We start from the raw sequence: 17,158 nt of genomic DNA, 5'->3' as shown, positions 1-17,158 counted from the left end.
CTAGCTAGATTAGCTAGCTAATAACAGCGACACTCTTCTTTTATTTGCTTGTACATATATGTTTTTTTTTCTGATCAGCTTGCATTGGCTTTATTGGTATACGGGCAGCAGTGTCTGTCAAATAGAGAAGCTAGCACAACATATCTCTGCTGAATGGGCTACAATAGGGTTATGGGTGCCCTGGCAGGCTGTTGCTGGCAAGTCAGGCTTGACATGTAGGTTATCCTGGACAATGCACTCATTGTAGCCGTGACCAATGCTTTTCTGTGTCAGAGAGGTCATTAGAAAAACAAGTGAGTCAGAAAAACTGCTGGAGTGTATCAGAAAAAGAGAGCGAGTCAGAGGGGTCAATCCTGCCATCACTGATGTTATTGTTGTCATTTCAGTGATGATGTTATTCCAACCTTCATAAGTTATAGAGATATTGAGACAAGTTAAGGCCACACCTAGTGCCATAGCTGCAAATTTACTGATTCAATACTGGAGTAATCAATTAACCTGAGATTAAACATTTCAAACACGTAATCAGAATATTTCAAAACACAGAATGGATCATATTTTTCATTTCCTGAGTCAAAGAGTTCTTCATGACGTAGACAGCAGTATGTATATGTACTGGATACGTCTTATCATTTAGGAAACGTTCAAGCTGTTAGCTTCTCCTTCATCCTGCTGGGCCAGCAGCACTCTATGAATATCCTGAGAGAGAGCAAAAGAGAGAAACAGAGAGACAGATATTTTGAAATGAAAATAAAAGTTGAAAATGACAAAGAAAGGGTAACAAATGGTGGTGTTGGGATAAGAAAGGGAGGTGACAAAATACCCAAATAAATGTCTTCAATTTCAAAAGTAATAGCAGTAGCTTTAAAAATAAAAAACGGGTATGGTCAGTGCATGTGATGATGGACAGTCTGGATGCTGAGTATGTGTGACTAATCACAGCGGCTGTGATACGCTGTATAGCCTCATCTAACAGACACTGCAGCAGGCACTACAGATGAAAAGCATGAGTCTCGACAGGGACTTACTATGAGCCGGTAGTGCACTGAGCTCTCCATCAGGCTTTGGGTCAAAGGATGCAGAGAGAAAACTGAGAAGGGGACACGATCCTCAGGCCTACACCCAAGCTCTGTGAATATATGCACCAGGTGCTGGAGGGCAAGATATAGAGAGCAATACCATGAGGTGAGGATTTTATTTTTATCATAACGTTTCATTTATTTTATCCTCACTATCATTATTCTTTTTTAATTGTAAATGTATTTTTCCTTCATACATTCAATAATTCTTTTATTTCCTTAAAAGCACAGTTTGCTCCTCCATAGTGCTATACCTCAGTGTGCTCCTCCTGACTCATGCAGCCTGGAGGAAGGGTGTTGTCATCTTTCATTTTAGTAACTCTGTGGCAGATGACGGCAAGAAGAGCAGGGATGGACACTTGCTGCTCTCCCAACAAACTGCTTGATGCACACGGAGTCTCTTCTTCCTTGTATTCTCCGTCAGGCTCTGAGAAGCTGAACTCTGTAGCCTCTTCTATACTGGGCATAGACTACACAACAATGTAGGGATATTGTTTATGGATAGTAGTTTGTAGGACTGAAGAGAGACATTAACACTCACACGTTACATTACATTTCATTACTTTACTGCTTTAATGTAAAGCATACTGAGTTTTATTCCAAAACAAAAGATCAACCATTTGAAAAACCTCACGCATGCTCTTACAAAATCATTCTTGGCATAACTTTTCTGTGTACATTCATTTTTTCACCTTGACAAGATGGCTGGATGCTGGGTGCTTGAGATGTTGTCCCATCACTACACTAAGTGCTCTGATGAACCCCTGTTTCGGGTTAGGATCAGCTGCAAAGTACTGCAGCATTGACACGTAGTCCAGACGAGGTGGAGAGAAAGAGTGGTCTGCAAACAACTGGAAAAAGAACTAAGAAGGAAAAACCAACACAAATGTTGTTTAATATGATTTTTTCTAAATTCCTTTTTTCCAAGATATTGGAAATGGCTAAAAAGTCCTTTTATAGTAACAGTTTGAAAAGTTGGGCAATGCTCCAATGTTTTTTCACTCCTTTGTTTATTCGTTTTATGTCTTTTATGTTGCTTGTGACCACTTGAATTTAATAAAAAATAAAAGTTTACCTTGACTTTGAATTCAGTTGTCAGGCATTGCAGGTACTTACTTTGCATAAGTTAGCCAGACGGTCATAAGGTGGAGGCTCGGAGGGATCCTCAGGGACGGGCTGAACACTCTCACTGGAAAACCACAACTCTGTCTGGTGATGAAGGGGGAAAAACGAACACCTAAACCATCTCTTTTCACGTACAGCATAATACAGTTTTTAAAGTATGTTTTAGATTCTTATGCAGTATTTATTCTATATACTGTATACTATACTGTATTAATTAAGTGTGGAGTCACTGTGACATGAATCCAGGTGTGCTTATAGAAAGTGAATCTCACTATACATTAATGCCACAAGAGCAAAGAGGGGCTGAGGGTGGATGTGGACTATACATTCATAGTGTGTATCTCTCTTTGGTCTCACCTTGTGTGTTTGCATGTGAAACTAACCTGTTGGTACTGTTCTTCGTTGATATAGCCTGTGTCACCCTTATCTGCTGACTTGAAACGTTGTAGCACTACCAGCAGCTGTGTTAAGGAGGGAAATGGCCAAGGGAGGGCAGCACTGAGCAGGAACCGACGCCAGTCTATCAGCTCATACTCATCCGATAGCAGAGATGCTATCTCCATCATCTACAGACAGGAGAGGAAAGGACAGTTCTCGGGTAGATTCTGTCATGTGTTTTTCTTTGTATCTCACAGGATCGGTGTTTAGACTATGCATGAAACCAGACAGTATGGTGCTATTTGATTATGGAGTTATTAGGTCTTAAAATGTTTTTTCAAATCTTGCACACGTGCTTTATCCAGCCTATGACAACAAGCAAAGCCCCTCACATGAAAAATGTCCTCAAGACTGCATAGCAGGTTCAGTTACACATGTTTTACACCTACTGGATATCACAAGAACTATATAGCTGACTAACTAGCTAACTAACCTAACTACTTATGTCTCACCTATATATGGCAGTAATTTAGACACACCTTACTACAAAACAGACTTCCTTGGCGCAAATAATTTTCTGGTGAAAAACATTTTAGTGCCAGTTTTATTTTTTTTCACCCAACTTTGTGTTTTTAGTCTGTGAAACATGTGACCTTGAAGAGTACCTGTGTTTCATTCATGTTGATCCAGGGCTCAGGCACTGTGTTTCTGCCCATGTTAACAGAGATTATGTCCTTCAGCAAACTGGAGAACTCAGAACTGGACATGAAGCCTGACAGACAGAAAAGAGGGAAAATAATTGGTGGATGAATAAATGGATAGACCCTAACACACCTCAACTTGTCTCCCCTGTATGTACCTGATGGAGCCATGTTGCATAGATGTTGGTAGAGTGACTCCAGCTGAATGATGGTCAGAGTGGACCGCATGGGTTTCTCCAGAGGAGGTGGACGAGGAGGGGGAGGAACGCTGGCCACAAAGTGGCAGTCTCCATTCAAATAGAAGTCAGTGCATTCCTGGAGAAGCAAATATGAGGAATCTTAAAAAGGAAAGGCTGAAGTAAAAAAGGTTATGGGCCATTGTCAAATGTCACAGTCTGGAGGAACAATTCAAATTTCATCCTACAACAGCAACCATGTAATTATAAATCTTGGGTATATAGAAAAATGTCCAACATAAAAAAAAAACAACAAGTTTAACAGTTTAAGACATTACCTACCAACACTAGCTCATCCTGCAGCTTAGCACCAGACTCTATGTGGTGGCGTACCACTTCTGCTAGTTGGTCAATACTAGAAAAAGGAGAGACATGCATAAAAAGTCAGACATGTTTTATATGTATAATTCGAGACTACTCTATAATTCGAGAGTAAAATCTACATGTCTTTACAAGCATTATGCACACTGTGCTATGAAATAAATCATAGCACATCATCAGCACAATCAACCTTTTTTCACCACAATAATGCAACAGAGCAACACTCACACCATACCTCTTCATTTCTGCAAGATAATGTGCTTCTAACCACTTCTCCATGCTGCTAAAGGTCTGTTCTGCTCTACTTTGCAGGGACTGCAGCAACACTAACCCACGGCCTTTCACCAGCGCAATGCGTACCTTTACTGCATGCTCTGGAAAACACACACGTACACAAACAGTGCAACACAAATATATAAGCATGTTGACTATGAACCCACATGCATGCATGTATCCTTCACATGATACTTTTCAGAAAACAGAGCCACTTATTAATGTAATAATTTGACTATGTTAATATGATGATGAAATATGGCATAAAGAAGCTACTGCATCTCTTCATGTGTATGTGAGCATACCTTCGTGATTCAGTGCAGCAGCATATTCTTTCTGTATTTTGCTTCTGACTTCTTGATAATGAGTCTTCTCTGAGTTTTTTTCATCAGACGGTACAGGGCTGGGTGCAGGAGGAGGGGATGGTGGACCTGGAGAGAAGAGTTAGGGAGGAAGATAATGATGCAGAAGAGCTCCTTGATATTTATAAGACTGATAAATGTATTTGATTTATATATTTAAAAATACATATATCACATAGGCTTGAAATATACATTAATCTCTACATAATCCACTTGGAGTCCTTTTTTGAAATCTTATATTCACTTCACAATTTGTTGGGGTCACAGGCCAAAAAAAGAGAAGAAAGGCTGATCTAAAGAGTAAAAATTATAATCTGGCATTTTTTCTAGTTAAAAAACTTTTAAACATGGAAATTGCATAATTTTTAATTATTTAATCATTATAGTAGTAGTATTTATGCTCTTTTGGGTAAATTTAGTGATACAAAAAGGACAAAAGACAAGATTACAGCAACACATAGCACATGCTCAAAAGTACCTCTCAATAGTTTTCTATAGTTCTCTAATAGTACTTTATATATAATAATACAATAGTACTCTACTATAGACATGCCTTTCTGTTTTTTTGATGACTGAGTCCTTTTATTCTTTTTGTTTGCACTTGCAGAGTCTTTCTCCCTCTCCTTCTCTTGCGGTTTCTCCCTCTGTTCTTTTGCCTCCATGTCCCTCAGATGGGCCTCTGCTGACACCTGCACACATGTATAACCCAAACATGTCAGGAACGTTAAAAATGCCTCCATAGTATGCTCATGCACACACTCTCCCACACATAGCATTACCAATTTGCTGATGGCTGTGAGTGCCTCCCCGTGGTCGGAGATCAGTTTCTCATGAAGTGACTAGGAGAAAACAAAAGGGTCAAAATGTGTTACTGCTACAACTGTACATCAGCACGTCACAATATTTTAATTATTTTTGTGTTGGAACATTATCACAAACTACATTAACATTCAATAAGAACGACCAAAGAGGTTTATTTCTTCAACAAGAATAAGTATGTGTATAATGTAGTAGAATCTAAATCAACTGAGATAAACAAAGATAGCAATTACATAATATATATAGAAGTAGGTTATGAGTAGATTCTTAAGTAACAAACACTATTACAGACATCTAGAAAGACTAAAAAGTGCAAGTGAATGGGAGGCACATAAAGAGGGGCGTGAAATCTGGTTTAAAATGACCTTGGCAGGTTCTCTCTGACCCTGGCTGTTCATCTTGGAGGCCACTCCTGAAGAGTCAGGATGTCTGGGGAGGAGGGGAATACTGAAGAAAAGGAGGAAATAGTTTATGTGTGTGCATTTGTTTTTGCCACAGAGTATTTGGACTGTGAGAATATGACAACATTCATTAAATATTTGAAACAGACTGAAGAAAACATTAAGCAATCATTGCGTGTGATAGTGCTCCTCGCTTACAATTTAGTTTTCTTCTTCTCCCCTCCTTCATCCCTCTGACTAGACACATTTGTGGCCGCTGGCTCAGTACTGTTGAGACAAAATCATTCTGTCACTTTCTGCACTTATTTTCCCTAACTATCTTGTAATTTCATTGTATTATCTTGTATCAAAATGGTTAGTTTGCTATGAATACTGTGATTCTTGCCTTTCTTCCTCATCCATCATTTCTGGGATGTCCAGTAGGGGGATACAGACAAAGTTGGAGGGAAGCGCAGGCAGCACCTGTCTGTACATGCTCAGATAGTAGACCCTGAGAATACAGAGTGTGTCCTGGAAACGGTTCAACTCCACCTATACAACATAAACAATTCAAGATAACAGTTTTGCCAAAAAACAAACTGAAAAGATACATAGAAGAGGCGCTCAATACACCTATACAACATAAATACAAAGAGGACAGAAAACAGTGATGGAAGAGGTACGTTCAGAGGGGTGTAATAGTTAATTAATAAATTACAGTTAATAAACTACAGAATAGAAGTGACCCCATAAAATTGTTTTTTTTTGTTCAGCCAAATGGCTAAATAGAAAACAAAAATTTTACCTGCATGAGTGTAGAGTGGTGGTTGATTAGGACCGCTGTGTGATCCTCCAACCAGCCATCATCCGTGAGCAAAGCCTTCTCTTGTTCATCCTCCTCTTTACGCTTGTCACTAATGTCCCACAAACGTTCCCGCAGGTCCTGCAAACACATCAGAACACCTTTAATGTTTCATATTTTCATTCTTTTTTTACACTACTCTCAAGATCAGTTTGAGTAAAATCTGTATTGTAATATATTATGATTTTTTTCTTACATCCAGTCGCTGATGTAGCTCCGCTTTGGTATCCTCGTCTTCTCTCATATCACCAGGTATTTTGTTGAAGTCCTTCTGCCACTGAGACACTAATTCCTGCTTCAGGTCAGGACGCCCCAAGTAATGCTTGTACTCCTCTCTGTAGAGACAGTATTTTAAAACAATTTAGGTTCAAAAACAACCTCCTGCCTGAGGTAAAAGGAAACCAGATAATACTTAGTAAAATGTAACATTAATCAAATATAATTTTGTAATAATTTTCTATTTACATTAATTTTCTCTTTCTTTGTCAGAGATGTCTGTCAAAAGACCTATAGTAAGAACATTTTGGTTACACATTGCTGTATTCAAAGGTAAGAATAACTGTGACAATCTACATCTAATAGATGCTAACAATAATTTGGTTCAGTGACTGGTATTGTAATTGCAGCTATGACAAAATGTAGTATTAATAAGTTAAAAAAGTATCAACTGAGGTGACACTGTAAGTCTTACAGGGTATAGCTGTTTTGCAACAGTAGTTTTAAATGTTATCAGATACATAGATGTAAGAATGCTTGAAAAGACATGTCAAAACAGACAATTACGCATCTTATAGTGATCAAATATAAAAATGTGGACAGAGACAGAAATATGTCCATTATGGAAATGTTAAATTATAGACTATGTGAAATAAACCAAGTTCAGACTTGAAGGCTGGGCAAAATACCTGATGTTGAATAGGTGATGATTAATAAGAGTGTGTTCTGAGCGCAGTGCCTGCATCACTGCCCTTATGTTGCTCACATAAGAGTCACATACTGCATCCCAATGGGAGCACAGGTACTCTGGAATTTCCTGGGGATAGAGATAGACAGGGGAAAAGATGAACAAAGTGGAGTGTGTGGGGGACTAAAAGAAAAAACAGGCATAGTGTAATGGAACAGATTTCACAAAGATGTCTGATGACATGTATTTTCATGTAATTGAAAACAGACTCTGAAAGCCAGTGATGGTAGGAAACCACAAGCCCACAGGCTAAATCATGTTAGAGTGCCATCTTGTGGTTACCCCTCCCGGTGAGTGCATCTGAATGTTATGCGTCATTGATAAAATTAGATTCTACAAGGGAGATTAGTGGGCACTTCCAACTCTGCTAAGCAACACAAGCATAGATAGAAGTTGTATCCTACTTGGGGCAGAGGTTCATCCACATAGACCCAACTGGATGAACCTGGACAGGGAGAGGCACACTCAAGTGGGTTCTTGGGGACTCCCTGAGAGTCCTCATTGGTCAATGAGCAAGATGACGCCTTCCTTGACTGACCTATTGATTACCCAGAGAAAAAGTATATTAATCATCACTATTATAAGGTTAAATTAATCATATTCACTGAAAGTTAAAGAGATATAAATGATGAGATATAAATACCTATCATAGTATCATATTAATTTACTGAGATGAATAAGAGATAATGGCTGTACTTTCAGACTGATTTAAAATCAACAAACAACCTTAAAATAGAGATTGGTTGATGATATTGCAGACTTTTTCCAAATATTCAATCAAATATCAGTTTGGTACCTTCAAAATATAAAATGTGTCTATATTCCACAAAGTCATTATCAGTAAAGAAACACATCATGTTCCTAGTGAGTAGATATTATTTCTAAATGATCTCTTCCAAGTCGAATTTCTTATGTGACTTGAAGTCATTTAAAAGAAACTGTGCAATCCACAAACTACTGATCAAATCACCTCTTGGGGAATGTGTGTTGGATTTGGAAATTGATGTCACACTTTCATCTTTTTGCTCGTTAAGGCTGATATTGGACTCTGTGGGGCCCGGGTCTTGGTCTGTGAGGGCGGGAGCTTGGTCTACAGGTGCAGGTGTGGCAGAAGAGGATTCTTGAGTTTTTCCACTGTCCAACACTTCATCATCTTCAACAGAAGGATTGCCAAGAGCTGAAGAGGCAGTAAGTTGGAATATTGTGAGAAAACGTTGTGCTTGTTCCAGGGGAAGAATTTTTATCTATTGTATACTATATATCATATAGAAACAGACAAAAAATCGTATCTACAGTATATGAGTCTACTAACACTCTCTACTAAAATGATAACCAGTTACCTTCCTGTGTTTGCATCATAACTTGCTGAAGGACAGACTCCACCCTCTTGTAAAGCTCCTCTTCCTCTACATCTGCATCAATGTGAACCAAAATGTTTTGCTTCCTGCAAAACCATTCCTCTAGTTTGGTCCAGGTGTCCTGAAAAGCTGCGATCCTTGAGGTGGGAAAAGGATGATTGACATTATATACAGGGTCATGCATTATTAGTAAAGTATTCACTCCAATTTTTCTGTCCATTTGATTCTTTTTTTTCTTACCTGTTTGGAATCTGTGCCAGAAATAAGTTATTTTCTGTAGAGGTTGTAGCAGCAGCAGCAGTATCAGTACCTGCACCAGTTTTGGGAGCAAGAGTAGCATACACACATAAACACACAATTTACATGTAAATGATAACCTGTGTATGTATACGTGCACACATCATCTTACAGAAAATGATTGGCGGCACACTGATACATTGCATTAATCGGCAACCACTGTAATATACCCGTCTGATTGACAGCCCGTCTGACAACGCACTCATCAGGAATATCCAGCAGTACAACCAGGTCCAGTGCAGGAGCTGGTGGTGGTGGCGGTGTGGGTGGATTAGGATCAATAGCAAGGTTTGTCCTGCTGCTCACAACTTCATTCCCTACATCCACAGACCCACCAAGGGCTTTCTCTAGCAGATAGGCCTGGGTGATGTCCACTGGAAATCCATCCAGGACCCAACCTGACCCAGCTGGAATCTGCCTGGTGAGGACATAAATATTTCACAGGCTTTTGTTTGTTTTTCTGCTCAATCAATTACATATTTTTATTTAATAGATTGTAATTCTCTTTGTTTTGTCCTCACTGTATATAAAAGTAAGATTCTATCACTGAGGATATAAAATGGACAATCCTACATACAGTATGATACAGGAACTTACCTGATAGCCTCCACTATAATGTCCACCACTAGCTCATTAGGGATGGCACTGCCTTTCCTGAGCTCATTTTCTGCAGCTCCTCCCTGCATGGCCCGGACAGAAAGCTGGGATAGTGGCACATGTAAGCACTTACGATGAGTTAAGGAAGAAAACATTGACATGAGTGTGATTAACATTAATTACTAGATACAGAGCAGGATAAAATGTCCTGTTTGGAATGAAAATGGATCAATCAATCAACCTTCATTATTCGCTCCTTCATTATTTCTTAAATATCTTACATGTCATTATTTTAATTAGGTTGGTTAGTTTGGATAAAGGTTGCATTATGTGTGAGTAAATGCAAAATAGTCAGAAAATCACAAATGCATACAAACAGCTCTTTCTTACCTTAGTGTTGCTACTTTCCTCTTGGGTGTCAAGATCTGAAAAACAATGAAAATATCCTGACACATGCGATCAAATAAAGCACTCATTCATGTGAAATACTTAATATGCAGTGCATTTCTATTACAAGAAAATAAACATACTGTAGTATGTAGAATAAACAGTAAAGAATAAGAGACAATAGAAACATGCTGACTTCAGTAACCCACCAGATTTCAGTGATGTGGAGGATGTGAGCAATTGATCATTGTCTTCCTTTCCCCTCTGCTCTGTGACCTGTAAATGTGTTTTAATAACATGCAATGTTTAGGAGCATTAATGACCTTTTAACCTTTATGGCTCTAAAAAATCCTCTTAAGGCAAAATAAGGTGACTACTTAAATAAAAATTCAAACACGTGAAGTAACAATACTGTTAAACTGTTTCTGACTAACCTCTCCATTCTGGTAAGCAGTCAGTGCCTCCTCAATCAGTGTGTCAGCTGATAAGACATAGATGCCATGGGCTAAAGCAAAAAAACACATACACACACTCAGAAACAAATTAACCATAAAATCTCATTTCACATCTGTTTTTCCCAACAAATAAAGCAAATATAACTAAGAGTTCTGACTTTGTGTTTGTAGGTATGTGTGTATACATGCATCTCTGTTTGGATTGCATGTCATGTACCTTCAGCAATCTTGGCTAGGCAGGTGGTCTTGCCAGAGCAAAACTTGCCCAGGACACAGGCTTTGAGCATGAAGTTAGGAAATGACGGTGTGGAGGGTTTCTCGATGGTTGGATGGACAATGTTCCTCAGCCGCAGGACAACATGTCCGAGAATCTTGTTGTTGGTTAGGGGTAAATTGGTCTCCCCTGCTTCTTCTGGCCATGCCCACTCACCTACCATGTTCTGACAAACAGAACACACAACTAAGACAAAGAGGATCTTCAGCATCAAGTTCAGGGCTTCAGTTCATGGATAATTCAAACTTAAATGTCAAAAAATGTTGCTTGGTTTGCTTTCCACAATTATGATCATACCTGAAACTGCTAGTGAAATCACCACTCACCTTCAGGTTTGACTAACAAGCTATTCAGTCCAGAATCCACACACACAAGGTATGTGCAAATGTGCAAGCATACATACAGACATAAGATAAACACACTGCACATTTCATTTCAAACTCACAGTGTATTCATCATAGTCCTGGTCGTTGAGTATCTCCTGCTTCTTAATCTCTACAGGGTCTGGTGGGGAAGAGAACTCAAACCCTGGCTGCTGGCCCTCCATACTTATCGGCTGATAGAGAGGCATACCATTGAACAGCAATTCCTTCCATTCTTTCATCAGCTTCTCTGGAATCAGACTGGACACGACACAGCAGAACATTTGAAAGGAGGCAAAGCTGGATTGTAATGGAACACAGGGTTTTACTGACAGAGACAACTAACTTCCAAATGTCCTTTTAAACGTATTCAAAATAAATGTGATTGCTATTTTGATGGGACCTAAAACTTAACTGTATATTAACATGGTTAATCTAACCATGAGTAGAAGAGCTGATTCAGTGGATACAAACATAAAAAACTTGGCCAGCAGGATAAATATATGTACTGTATCTTCATGTGGTACGGACTATAGTGCAGGGTTTTGTGGGCATGTGTATATTTGTGGCAATGATGTATCTGATCATGAGAAGAGGCAGACAGAGCGTTGAAATCACCTGGTTTTATTTTACCACCCATCATATGTAGAAGAATGTTTTCCATAATAGTAGTTTTTTTGACTCACATCTGAATTAGCAGTGGATCCCAATACTTCAGTTGTCAAACAGAGACTTCAGTTTGTCAATATTGTCCTAAAATACCTTTTTAAATGTGTTTTTCTGGTAGAAAGACAGAAACATAGAAAGCTGCGCATATTTCCTACTGTTGTGTCTAGCCTTATGCACTTAATTTTACCCACCGTGTCTCTGTGTCTATCTCTTTTAAACATATGCATGTTTCTGAATCTATGTTTTTAAATATATTTTTAAATTTTTAAAATATTTTTTATATTATATTATGCTCTTTAATGTGATGTTTGTCCAAGCATAAATATTAAATCTGCAAAAATATGACATAGCAGAGGCCTTATCCAATCATTTTGTCTCTCTCACATATCACAAAGTGGCCAGAGTTGTGCTTTAAATCTACATTTTAACTCTTGAAATGAGACGGTTAACTGACTTTTGCAATATATTTTTGATAATAATACTTACACAATAGAACACATTTGGAATGTGCATATATTCATTATTCAACTAACCGAGAGGTCAGTTTGGTAATCTTAAGGCCAGGTACCATATGCATGGTTTAGTGAAAGAAACTGTGTTACATACTTCCCAGTGAGCAGTCGATATTCTCCAACCTTGGTGGCCAAGTCCACTATCTGCTCCAAAATCTCCTTGCAGCTTTTAAAGTGCTTCTTGTATCTGCTCTGAGCACGCTCAGCAGCAATCCTGTTACAGAATTCAAGCTCCTTTCTGATCTCGTCTGCATGGTCCAACTTAACCTGCTGAGCCAGAGCCTAAACCAGACCCCAGTCAGAGAGATGGAATGAGTGTAAATGGCATGACATAAATGTCTGGACTAGGCACCACTGTTGTGAGTAATTAAGGAAGATAGAAGATGTTACATGGGTCATTTATTGTGCAAAAGACATAAATTGGTGGGTTTTGGAGGAAAAAAAGCCTTGAAGAGACACAAAATAATAAACGTCAGTTTTTGTAGTCGGTAGATAAGTGATATTGTAGGTTGCAGAAAAAAAGACAGGAGGACTTTATCATTGTTACCTACTGTATAGACACAACTTCTCTAAAATTATGTTTCAGGATTATGCTTCTTACTTTGCCAATAGACACTCTGTCAATGATACTCATTGAGGCTCATGTATATTTAATCATATGATTTTTTCCCTAAATCATCTCCTAAAAAATATGTTTTCATTTTTTATAGTAAATGCCAAATTGCAGAAACTGCAGAATCTGAGACTTAATCACAAAGCAATCTGTTCTGGGAATTCCTTATGAATTATATTAGTAACAGTTCCTCTGCACCATGACCACACCATAAGCTAAACTACAACATACCCCATATTTAACACTGAAACCATGATGGACCATGATAGATATCCGATATTTATTCAGGTGTCTCATACTGTCCGTCTCTCTAAATCAGTCATCTACAGTATAAGGCCTGAAGGACACAACAGATAAACATATTTGTTTATGTCCTGATTCATATAGACTTTCTTCACCATATACCTATCCCTCTAAAGTCTATCTCTTCATAATACCAAACACTATGTTGATACAATACAACCTAACAGTCCATCCTTCTCTCTCTCTATGACACCACTCACACCATCACTGATACAGTCTAATACAAAGTGACAATAGAGAGGATTATTCTTCTTCCGTTCTCATCCTATCTCACCGCCTCCCTCTCCAGAGCTTCCTGGAAGTCCTTCTCTCTCCGCTGCTGGTACTGCTGCTCTCTGAACAGGCGGTTCTCCCGGATCACCTCTTTCAGTTTGCGGATCTGGAGGAGCTGCACTGCCAAACGCTGCTCTTGCTGAGTCTGACGTGTCAGACGCTTCACCAGCTGCTCCTCTCGTCTTGCTTCCTGCAGGGGAGGGCAGAGGTAACTGATTAGTTGATCGACTTTGGGTTAAAAATGACATGTCAAAAATGTGTGCTGGCAAAGACAAAAGATGTGTTAGATTTATTTTAAACCTGTTTTGCAAAACTAAATGATAATTATAGATTCCTCAGGGGAAAAAAATATTGCATTGAATGATATCTCATGTCTTCTGAGTGAGTATTTATGTCTGTTAACATTAGATATATTAACATTTCTCACCTCTCGAGCTTCGTGTGACTTGAGCTGTTCCACCAGGAATCTGTCTCGTCTTTTCTCTCTCTGCTCACAAGCTACAGCATTCTCCTGCAACCTCTGGCGGATCTCCTGAATGTACTTGCTATTGGATTGTAGTATCACCTTAGTTTCACTTCCAGAAACGTCACAGCCCTGACTGTTGCCACCAAGAGGAAAATCTCCAGTGAATGGCTGACCACTAGTGAATTGAAAAGGTTTAAATCACATTTAAGTCATTGTGCTAAATAACTCAGGTTGCAATATAACTCCATTAATACAAACATTTATATAACATACACTACATGAATACAATCTTTATTTTGAGAATGTTTATTTTTCTCTCACCTTGAAGAGGAAACAAAACCAGAAGTAACCAGTTTCTTTCTGTTTCTCTCAAACTGGGCTATTTCAGACTGGACCGTCTACATGGACAAAATAGACAGAAATTGCAATAGTACCAGAAAGACAAAGATGACCCATGTCAATTCTTTGTTTTCAATTGGACAAATGTGTAACAAATGTGCAACAAATGTGCTGTGAGAACTGATTGTTTTCAAACTCGTGGTATGACAACAGCTTTACAGACTGAAATTCCCAATATGAAAAATCCCAAGGAAAACCTTGACAGGAAAAGTGACCATGAAACACTCTCCCTACAACTGTGCGGCTGACTCTGCCAGGAAAGGCCAAAAATAAAATTCCCAGCATGGATTAATAACAAATCACATCATTATTTTATCTGGCTTTGACCTGCGCATGTTGTTCTCGGCGTCGCTGCTGCTGTTGCCTCTTCTTTAGGTTGATCAGTGAAGTGTAGGGAGGTGGCTTTGGCACCCGGACAATACTGGCCTGGTTACGAGTCATGATGTCATTGTGCTTTTGACGACACACCCGCAGCTGCAACATACACAGTTCCCCATGGTTAATACTGTCAGCGGTGTGAGCTTTCCTTTATTCATCGAGCAGCTAAGGTTGGTTAAGTGAATGAAGATAGTGAAAAACCTGTCTGGCAGCAGTTGAATTGTAGGTGTGAAACTGAGACAGAATATGTAAAAAAAATCATGTTGATAAAGATGTAAACTTTAGGCAACCTTAATATCATAAGTTCTGACCTTATTTTAAGTGAATACAGGTAAATTGTATTACAATGCTGTATTTTACTTTCCAAGGGCTTCAGTACCTTCTCAGTATTCTTCATTCTCTTCTCATCTTGGACTTTGAGTTGTCTCTTCTGCTGGACTGGCTGCGACAGTGAAGACATGTGGTTCCATTGCAGGCATTTCTCCTCATAGTGCTGGGAAATTTTCTGCAGCTTGAGCTCTGCATCACGTTTTACCACATCTTGCAGCCGCTTTATAAAAAGATAGATAGTAAGATGCTTCAAATGAGATGTTTCTGGTAGATATTGATGTTACAATAAACTAATAATGTGAACTTCAAACATAAATAAATAATGAAAGGCTTAAAGACTAAAAGGCTGTCAGAGTTGCCATACTTCACCATACAGTTTTTCAGTATTAGTACAGAACAAGATGACTTATCTCTTCCTACAGAACAAAACTACAACTATAGAACAGTCTGTCGCCCAAAGAAATTGGCCCCCTAACCACATGCACACACATACTTCATAGTACAGCCCCCCTTACATCAGAATAGATTTCATGCTCTATTTTGTGCAGGCTAGCATTGGCTGCAGGCTGCATAATTTCCATCACTGTCCCGCTGATTTCTGCTTTCTTCTTCTTTTCTAGTGAGACAAAGAGCTGGTAAAGGAGGTGTGTGGCAACCCCTTGCTTCTCCTGCATCAGTCCCTGGGCTGTGGTCGCATCAAAGGAGATCCCCAACAAATGGAGAGTAGGCTCAAGGCGGGTACAATTATTCAGTTTGGAGATGGAGGTGCTACGGGAAAAGGTGTGATTACAATGAATCATTATGTACAATTCAAATGAGCTGGAGATGTTACACAATAGTCAGCTATTAATAGTCAGATATCACAAATTATTTGGTTTTGAGATGAAGCAATACGCTGGAGAGAGAGGGAGGGCCACTCACTCTTTCTTCAGAAACATATTGAAATCGTTCTGTAACTGATATTTATGCAGAACCTCCCCGATTAGGTAACCACTCGAGAAATCCTTGGCAAAGGTCTTTGGCTCTGTAAAGATAAACATGCAATAATTTTCATTTTCATTTAACTGGAAATCTGTAGCATGTAGCATGATGTATGAAAATGTTGTACAACTTAAAAAATGTTGGACAACAATTATCAAATATATTTAAAATGACCAGTTTGAGTACGTGTTTTGACAATTCAGGTTGTAACGTAACAGTTTTTCCAGGTTTAAAAAAAACCCCAAGTAATAAAAAAACGTTGGTCCATTTTTTACATTTAAAATGCTCATAACATCTCCCAATATTCCTTGCCCTTGTTAATAAATATTTGTTTATTCACTTTGATAGCTTCTAAAATAGCTCTTCCATTGCTAGCTTTGTAAATTCACATAACTTACCTTTTCGTGTACCAAAGAACAGTTAGGTTTGCTAAACCAGCGTATTAGCGTTAGCATAATTTAGCTCGCAGGTAGCTAGGTTAGACGTAACTTTACTCACACTTACCAACAGCTTTTGACAGCCGGAGTTCCTCATTCAGCCACTTGCACAATATATCTGACATCTTCTTTTTTTAAAGTTCAACTCATACAATATGGTACCAGTTAATTTTCATGTTGCTAAGTGATAGTTTGACTCTTTATCTCGCTAATAACGGCTAAAAAAACAGACAAGGGCGGAGGAGATCCCAGCGGTGCGTCGTTGCCATGGTGACACGTCAACAGGGGTTGCCCAGCGCTCTTAAGGAGGACCCTCGTGGGAGCAGGCGGGGACAGCTGGCTCTGGATCAGTTCTCATGTCATACACCCATATGAAAACAAGGTTGTATTGGCAACAAACTGATCCAGAACCTGTACAATTTAACGCTTAAGAATGTCAACAGGGACGACTGTATTTTTAGAAACACTTGACTGAACCATACTCCACTAATTAGAGAGAGAAAGAAAAGAATGACTTATATTTACTGGACTGAAAAAGTGACTTGTCACAAATGTTGAGCACATTGA

General features: G+C 38.8%; 1 protein-coding gene across 1 annotated transcript; it reads right to left on the bottom strand.

The window, feature by feature from the left end:
* Positions 1–61: 61 nt before the first annotated feature.
* Positions 62–16,872, bottom strand: spef2 (sperm flagellar 2). The gene is made up of 39 exons (XM_067613665.1): positions 16,659–16,872; positions 16,095–16,197; positions 15,689–15,941; positions 15,223–15,393; positions 14,793–14,939; positions 14,388–14,464; positions 14,028–14,241; positions 13,602–13,790; positions 12,506–12,693; positions 11,314–11,491; positions 10,812–11,034; positions 10,573–10,644; positions 10,349–10,417; positions 10,143–10,177; positions 9,753–9,856; positions 9,326–9,573; positions 9,099–9,168; positions 8,841–8,995; positions 8,471–8,677; positions 7,905–8,038; positions 7,442–7,569; positions 6,733–6,871; positions 6,480–6,617; positions 6,081–6,226; positions 5,894–5,962; positions 5,660–5,741; positions 5,255–5,314; positions 5,029–5,164; positions 4,419–4,544; positions 4,076–4,214; positions 3,802–3,874; positions 3,442–3,598; positions 3,248–3,354; positions 2,588–2,770; positions 2,196–2,288; positions 1,772–1,942; positions 1,334–1,549; positions 1,029–1,151; positions 62–699 (listed from the first exon to the last, which is right to left on the bottom strand). Exons 1-39 carry the CDS (start codon positions 16,714–16,716, stop codon positions 634–636), a joined length of 5,247 nt encoding a protein of 1,748 aa, XP_067469766.1. The 5' UTR covers positions 16,717–16,872; the 3' UTR covers positions 62–633.
* Positions 16,873–17,158: the final 286 nt, after the last annotated feature.

Source organism: Thunnus thynnus, chromosome 2 (genome assembly GCF_963924715.1).
Source record: "Thunnus thynnus chromosome 2, fThuThy2.1, whole genome shotgun sequence".
In the NCBI taxonomy this organism is placed as follows: Eukaryota; Metazoa; Chordata; class Actinopteri; order Scombriformes; family Scombridae; genus Thunnus; species Thunnus thynnus.
Note: the sequence above shows the minus strand (reverse complement) of the source record. Positions and strands in the feature narration are given on the sequence as shown.

Bases quoted from the DNA above. Each gene is read 5' to 3' on its own strand.
- spef2 (XM_067613665.1), bottom strand. From the start codon at position 16,716: ATGTCAGATATATTGTGCAAGTGGCTGAATGAGGAACTCCGGCTGTCA. The intron at 14,242-14,387 runs GTGAGAGAAAAA...TCAATTCACTAG, and splicing joins GGTTTTGTTTCCTCTTCAAG to TGGTCAGCCATTCACTGGAG. The intron at 9,857-10,142 runs GTAAGAAAGAGC...CCACTATCCCAG, and splicing joins AGGAAAGTAGCAACACTAAG to CTTTCTGTCCGGGCCATGCA.